The sequence below is a fragment of the Megalopta genalis genome, chromosome 2 (assembly GCF_051020955.1).
Source record: "Megalopta genalis isolate 19385.01 chromosome 2, iyMegGena1_principal, whole genome shotgun sequence".
Lineage (NCBI taxonomy): Eukaryota > Metazoa > Arthropoda > Insecta > Hymenoptera > Halictidae > Megalopta > Megalopta genalis.
Window position 1 is genome coordinate 36,688,220 of NC_135014.1, and position 8,281 is coordinate 36,696,500.

At 34.4% G+C, this 8,281-nt stretch overlaps 1 protein-coding gene across 4 annotated transcripts; it reads right to left on the minus strand.

Annotated features, from left to right (window-relative positions):
* Window positions 1-323: 323 nt before the first annotated feature.
* On the minus strand, window positions 324-7,768 carry Smurf (SMAD specific E3 ubiquitin protein ligase). 4 transcript variants are annotated; one of them, XM_033478873.2, is made up of 13 exons: window positions 7,590-7,768; window positions 6,599-6,637; window positions 6,420-6,528; window positions 6,222-6,355; window positions 5,884-6,148; window positions 5,341-5,807; window positions 5,006-5,255; window positions 4,738-4,913; window positions 4,195-4,385; window positions 3,704-4,101; window positions 3,169-3,629; window positions 2,887-3,078; window positions 324-2,807 (listed from the first exon to the last, which is right to left on the minus strand). In XM_033478873.2, exons 1-12 carry the CDS (start codon window positions 7,642-7,644, stop codon window positions 2,891-2,893), a joined length of 2,733 nt encoding a protein of 910 aa, XP_033334764.1. In that variant the 5' UTR covers window positions 7,645-7,768; the 3' UTR covers window positions 324-2,807; window positions 2,887-2,890. The 4 variants fall into 4 exon arrangements, with proteins under 4 accessions (XP_033334764.1, XP_033334763.1, XP_033334765.1 ...); XM_033478872.2 differs by having other exon boundaries at window positions 324-2,810; window positions 7,590-7,767; XM_033478874.2 differs by having other exon boundaries at window positions 324-3,069.
* Between the last annotated feature and the right edge of the window lie 513 nt (window positions 7,769-8,281).

The window sequence follows — 8,281 nt, forward strand, 5'->3', positions numbered from 1 at the left end:
CTCGAACATGCTTTGATTTAGAAGTTGATCAATTTACTTATATATAGAATATCTATATGTGTTAGAGTTTTTCAACGCGTACACATATTTTCCTTTGTATCTAACACCAAGAGACAATGAATTATTAAAAACGTGTTGTTTTGTGAATATTTAGATTTTACTTGATTAAAATTTCTTTGCTGATATTCGTCCAAGTGGTGATATTAGTAATCTCTGCTGGCTGTCCAACTGTGGGGTCCCTATCTTATAGTAATCTATACATACGTTTTCGTGATTTACGTTGTGATAATTTTTTGATGTTTTTAGAATTAACGAGACATTCCTTAAAATGGCATGCAGCATTATTTTTATTCCAAAATATAATAGACATAAAACTTTTGTTCTTTTTTTCATTGACATCATCTCCAAGGCACTAATAAGGCCTTTATTCCCGTCAGATGCAATAGAAATTAAAAAAAGTTTGCGATATGAGAAACTTGTGGGAGACCCTCATTGTAGTTGTCAGCAATTCAACATCATGAATGCCCAATTACTCACGATATGTAAATTCAAATTATAAAGAAATTAATAAAGAAACTTGAGTGCAATCTTAAAAAGATTTAATATCAAGCAAACAAAAATAGAATATTTAGGAGTCATTGCACTTTTCAAAATTTGTAATATCATAAATTTCGGGTAATACTGTTTCGCAGAACTTTACAAATATGTCGACATGAACGTTCTCATGATCACTATCAATATCAATCGTCAAAAGGGTGAAACATATACAACAAAAGTATGAAGGCAAAGTAGTCAGACCGTATTTCAAAATCAAAAACGGGTGATACTTTTACAGGTGAAATATAAAAGATGATGATGTAACGTAAATAAAAACAATGTTAAAACAAGTATTCATACAAAGGTTTGTCGCTTCACAACTCATACGAGTACATGTGGAATATTCGAACAAACCATTGATAAGTGTCCCCCACTGTTTCTTCCTTTTTTTACGATATGTTTGATCACAGTTATGTGCAGAATAAAATACAATGTAATAATAATACGAAATGATGATTCGTGCTATTAGCCGCTAGATCTTTACAATAGAAGTAAATACTAGAGACCGAATGAAGGATCCGTGCGATAAATAAGTTTCTCTACGCTTTACTAAAAAACCTAGTAAAGTATAGATTATTTCGTGAATTCCTAAAGTAAAAGAGTCGATTCGAGCAAAATTTATTAACTTTACATAAATGTGTCGAATAAACTCTTTCCTTAGATATCTATACCGTGTTTAAATTAAAGCTAATGTACATGATTCACGATTCAACCTACACTAGAACTTGGCGTACACGTTATACGCTTCTGGTATTAATTTATATTAAACTTTATTATTTATATTTTATTAACGCATTCGGTGCTGTCGGCTCCTAAACTAGCAACAATAATCTGCGATTCGTACGAATAACGCAGCGATAACAAAATTTGCTGATTGCGTTACGAAACTCCCAAACGCAAGTGTTGTTTGTATTGCAACAAAAATAGGTTTAATGCTGAAACGCGCTTTCTTATTTTCGATAACGGGATTTTAACGTACGGAGCATTTACACGTTACTAGTCAGTGTTTTTCATGAGAAGAGCAAAAAAAGAGAGGTATTATTTTTTTTCCTTTAGTTTTCGTATACTTATCACTCATGAGAAAAACGTTGACTAGTAGTTAAGTAAACATTCCTTATTTATATTCAAATGTACGCTAATACGTTATCATAGTTGATGCAAAATCAGCGCGTTCCTATACAGAAATGAAAGCATCTATAAAATATATTCATTAAATAATAAACGTAACACTTGCGTTTAAGGTCATGATGTATATATAAATTTTGTATTTTCCCCTTAGCCACCATGAGCCATTGTGTTATAATACATTTGTAAAATACTAGATTCCCAACACATGTTTTCAATATCTGATTATAGTAGCGTGAATTTGAGTATACGTTATTAATCTGACACTAAATTCTATTACTTCGGAGATAGTTAATGTAGAAGTATTAATTGACAGTGCATATTGTTACTACATTTGATTCAAGAGAAACTGAAATCTTTCGAGAATGAAAGAACATTGCACAAAAGAAAATTGATTTGTACTAATAATGCGTATTAAGTAATTCTGAACACTCTGAGATTCTTAAGTTGTTTGTCGACTATGTTTTTACATTTTTGTTTAATACAAAATACTAACATGAGCGTGTTTAGAATTGAACAATGCTTTTCATTTTGTGAAAGAATTCATTTTCCATACATATTTGTGCATGCATGATTCATCTATCATACCTTGAACAATGAAGTTAATTCTTTAATAGTGATCTTATGAGTTAATTATTGGTACTATAATTATGACGGAAAACTCGATTACTATAAATAAAATTGAAAAAATTTAGGCCAATCAAAATGATTACCTGAATGAAACTGCAATATTTGCACATCACTATCAGTCATTGAATGATAAATAGCTAGAGACCAATATAATCAGAACTTCTGAGGAACCATTCATTTTTTAAATGTTCATGGACGAAGTGAGAAAATCACAAGAGTGTTTACATACATGATATACCAATCGACAGTCGCTTGTCAGTCATTACAACCACCAAGGCCATTTGAATATTTGTACAAAAAACATTGTCAGAGATATCACTGACATTCTACGTATTAACATTTTCATTTTATAGTACTAGCTCTTTCCTTTCTTATTCTTCTTAGATAACATCTCTTGGTACTTCAAACATTAATTTTTAATTTAACGACAGTAAAAATCTGTCGACGAATATTCCCTGCTATAAAAATGTATACTCTGAGTGATTCTATGAAACAGAGTATATACTATACAGAAAATAAGGTAACGTATTTTACCTATTTATTCAACAGCAAAACCACAGGTTTCTTCAACCGCCTGTGTAAGCTTATCAAGCATTTTCTGATAACTGGGATAACTTTCGGGTATATCTATTCTATTGAAACAAGTATGCGCTTTTGGCAAATTTTCACTAGGTGCATCGACTGCATGAATTGTGAACAGACGTGGACCTGCAGCTCCTGTTGAACCTATGAAAAATATATTAATCGTACAAGCCAATATAAAAAAAAAGAAAGAAAAAGCAGTTAAACATATTCTGAATATATGTATGATATTACCTTGTAAAGCCTTAAAACCTTGCAAGGGAACTCTGGAACTTCCGGTAACAAACTGAAGTAGTCGGGCTCTCATTTCTTCTCCGTAAGACTCGACTATTTGCCAGAACCACTTTACCACTGGCGTATCAGGTGTGCAATGTTTTAATCGTGTATGCATTTTCCAGTCATTAATATCAATAGTTCCCAAACCACCTATAACCAATTCTAATTCTCTTTCGTCGAATGGTCTTAACAGTTGCGGTGGAATTAGTTCGTGGAATCCCTTTTGTAATGCCAGAAACTGTTGTTCAATTCCTCGCATGAAGCGATAATTTACATATAGGCGGACATATTCCCTTTTATTTTCTTCAGTTACGGGAATGTCTTTGCCGCCTGGTTTTAGCTCGTGATTTTTTAATACTCCGAAACTACTGTGTTCTACTGAAAATGTAGCATCCAAAACTCCGTCTATACTGTTTTCTCTGTCAAGAAAGTAACAATACTTTTTACATGTTCTCTTCTCTTCTCGTACACAGAATAATTCATGTTTACTTACAACATCCACGTGAGACTTCTGTGTAATTCTGGATCGACCCCTTCTATATCAGTTAGAGTAATTGCTTTGTTAAGCAACATTTTGTAAAACGGAGTTGTGAATCCACCGTCGATATGGTGACCATGAAAAACAGCAATTCCTATTATCCTGCCAGCAAAGTGGAAGTACGATAAATGTTCCGGATTTATTCCTGAATCTGGATTAATCTGAAGCGTATAGTTGTCATCTCTCGAATATTGAAATAGTCCATATTGTGGATTTAACATTTCATGAGATAGTAAATATAACCATTCTCGAGCAACACCACCATAATCGAGGCCTTCTTCACCACGGAATTTTACCATAAGCCTTTTCCGCATGTCTTTTGGTCGCATTTTCATTATTAATCTATACGATTCCTGAAAAATTGTATAGACAATTAGAATAAGTACCACAATTTTCATATCTCGCTTATATTATTCACTTATCTCACGATATTTTTCAATACTCACTTCGAAAATTTCATTTCTGGATACTTCAAGCCTACAGTGTCCACTCTGTGGTTGAAGAGCATTTAATTCTGCCCTCAAACATTTTAATTTCGCCACTAGATCTCTTTTGTATTTCGGCAAAAGTTCATTATCCATGAGTTCCTTTGGCAATTCAGATACGGTCTGCGCATTTTGACTCGTTGTATTTTCCACTAAAATCAGAAGCACAAATGTACAGAGCACGTAGATGAAGTTACTATATCTATTGCAACCATAATACAAACACTAATTACAATACAGAGCTCTAACAAGTAAATAGTGTCCAAATCGGAAAGACATGTCGCTAAAGACTGACTAATGAATAGGAAGCGATTGCTGAATAGATATCCGTGACGAGATAAGATAAAATTGTGCGATGCACAAATATGTTTTTGTTTTGATCAGCCTAGGATTTAATTATAATGATAACGTTAGCAAATTGCAAGCCGAATACATTTAAAAACAAACATTAAAAAAATAAAGTATTTAAAAATTGTAATACTATTTCATTATTTTCGGACTTACAAGTTGGTGAATTATTGTTACTGCCACTCTCTGTTCTTGGCCTTTGTTGAACTATATTGCATTGAATACTTGGCGATGTTGGTGTCTCTGTTTCTGTAGTTTCGCTTGCAGCTGTGACTGCTGGTGAATTATTTGCGCTACTTGTTTGATTAGTTGTACTATTATTTTGTCTCCTACTGTTGTGATAAAAAAATATCATAATTAAGAAAAAACACTTAATAAGCTGTACTTATTATATTATTGATAATTAAATGTATTGTTAGCTTACTTTAATAGATTGCTTATAATTTGACTGGATAGTCTAGGATCAGTGAATTGCGTAGTTCGATTATTATGATCGACAAAATAAACGCGACCACTATGCGTTTGTCGCATTTCCCAACCACTAGGTAATGGTCCAAGTTCACTTGCTAATTCGTTGGCTGGTAAATCTCTAGGAATTCTAGGATCATGCCACGTAGACGAACCAGTTGGTACATGATAAAAATACACTTGACCTTGTTGGGTTTTTCTCATTTCTGTGAAATATTGATTTTCTTATATTCTTCGTTCAATTTGTACATGTCCTGCAATTAGAAGCGTTTTTAATAACATAATACTCACCGTATCCTCGAGGCAAATCTGGTGGTTGCGGAGGATCGTATCTCATCTCGTTATTAGCTGTTACGCTGTTTCTGTTTCTATTACTTCGATTAGGCCTCCGTGGTTGACTATTATTAGTACCACGATCTGGTCTAACATTCCCACTTTGATTGCCGTTTTGTTCATCAGATGCTCTTACTGGTCGACGTTCTCTTGACGACGCCGGTGTCATATTTCTTGTATTATGTTGATTTTGTATGTTTCTATTCTGTTGTTGGGTCGTTGGTGTATTTCTTGGGGTGTTTGATGTAGAACTGTCTCTGCTGGGTGTTCTACTAGGCGTTCCTTCACCGTTCCATTCAGGTGTGCATCTTGTAGGACTTTCAGTGGTTAGATTAGGAGGGCTTCCACTACCACTGGGCGAAGTAAATTCCGAAAACGGAAGTGGTGGTGGCTCGGGTGTAGTTGGTATAATACCATTGTTAGGCCTGATATAAAATCATATAGTATAAGTCATTTACATTCGAGGAGCCACATATTAGTTTGTAAAAAACAAAAATATACCGAGCATTTGGACGAATCCATTGTGTACTTCTGAGGTAATGATTGACATAATAGAGACGTCCACTATGAGTTCTCCTTTCTTCCCACCCTTCTGGCAGATCAGTGGGACAACTGAGATCCCCAAGAACATCTACCACAGCATTATGACCTACTGTATTGCTCACAGCACCATTGTGACCATCTCGTGACAATAAGGATACAACAATTTGTCCTTTAACAACGTCAGTGTCATCTGAGTGGGCTTTGCAAAGGTCTAGTCGCTGGTCTGTAAAACATAAAAGGTTCACAATTATGCCTTATCAATATATTGTTTCCAATTGTTACAGCAGGCAAATTACATCCAGTATCCTTGAGTCTTTGAATTGTGTTGGATAATATTCGTACACATCCCAAAAACCCACCACCTTTCTTTTTATGAATTTTCTTATGATTCCACACTGATATAGTAATGCCATCATTCTTTCCAATGTATCTAGAAAAAAACATGAACCGTTTTTTCCAAATAATTACAATCATATAGCAATAAAGATACTTACAGGTCATAATGTTGGTTCCATTTAGGATCTAGTGTTGCTTTGCATGTATCTGTGCTATGACACTGACCAGAACCGTCTACTGTGATCTTGGCGAAAGGGTCCGGTAGGCCTAAAACCAATCTATTATATTTCACTGCTTTTCACATATCCTACTACTTTTTCGCAAACAGGATACTCACGAAACAAATCTTTCCTGACAAGATTACGGGCACATAAAACTGTAAAATTCACATAATTAGATTATACATTATTTTGTATGAATCTTATTCTACCAAACATGTATCAATTACACATAAACAGACACAGAGAAACAAACGAAATTAATGTTGATAAAACTAGAAATTGAATTAATTTTTTAAGCATTATCCTTTAACAATGTGTAAATACAATGTTAGCATTACCTAAGACAGTTAATCGAATATTATGTTTATAAGTCACTCTTCTATCTAGAAACAGAGTGTACTAAAATCTATATTGCAGACATTTAAAAAACGAAGATAAAGGAAGAACAAGAATCTGCTAAAATGATCTAATAAAAAAATTCGTTCTAAAGAACATGCACGGTTTTAATCTATCAACAGTACGTACATCAAACGTACGGATGTATTAAGAATATTCATTTTAATGGAATCGTGGGTTCAAGCATCAGCGCTAGGCGTCTGACGTTTCTTAATTAGACCTATTCATATTCGATTTGATCTCGGCTATATTCCTCATTGAATCAATCAACATTCAGCGAGTATAAACTGAAAAATGCTCGCGGCGATTGTGGCTCGGTGAGAAGCATTATTAATTAAGGGAGAATAAATGCTAGCGTAATAAGTTCATCGAAATTAACGTTTTTGGTTTACGGTCTCCCGGAGTGCTCGCGGTGGGGTCTTGACCTCCGATAGGGAGTTGCCATAACCAAAGGACGAAAACCCTAGTCAAACCTTTTCGCGTGCCTCTTCGTTATGGTACGAGCAACGGGCGAAGGTTGTTATTTGGAAAGGTTTGCTTGACATTTCTGGGAGCTTAGAGCCTCCATAAGGTTTACGATGATGCCATATTAACGAATACACACAACAAATACAAAGCATGAAAAGGATCACAACGCGTGTTGTGTCGGCTGTGGGCCGACTTTCACACTTCTCTGCCGATCGAATCATTGTGATTTCCTGATAAACTCACTCGTCAAACGAATCTTCATGGCCCCATTCCTCCTACTACCGCCCGGATTCGACATTTTCCACGCACATTTAACGCTTCCTACCGCACATCGGCACTCTAATTAGTAAATAAAACTGCTGCCTCGAAGCGGCGGTGCAATCCGCACACACGCAATCATGCACGATCGACTGTTGCAGTTAATCGACCTTACCGACACTATCGACTCCGGTTCTCCCTCTGTCGACTTGAACCACTCGAGATATCGAAACTACTGCGTGATACTGCCTAGAACGGTTACAAGGTTTCAATTTCCATAAAATTGTTACTGCAATTTTCAATTAATAGATCGACTTTAAGCAAATACGTTAACTTTGGAAGAACAACAAACTTTCGTCTAGTTGTGTTAGCAACTATTTTGTTAATATAAATTTCGATGTTGAAGATGTATTTTAATGATCCACGTTACGTGGTAATTAGTTAGCGTTATGAAAATTATTTATGTATTATGACATGTAAATATTATAATATATTAACTATAAACTTAAAATTATAATTAACTTAGAATCAAATTAGAACTTAAGGATACATTATCAATTATATTTAAGCGATCATTTCAGTCGCGTTTAACATTGTTTCAGAAACATTTTATGCAAATATTTCAAATTTTTCATCTTCTAAACAAATTTGAATTTATTTAAAATTTTTTAATTTTT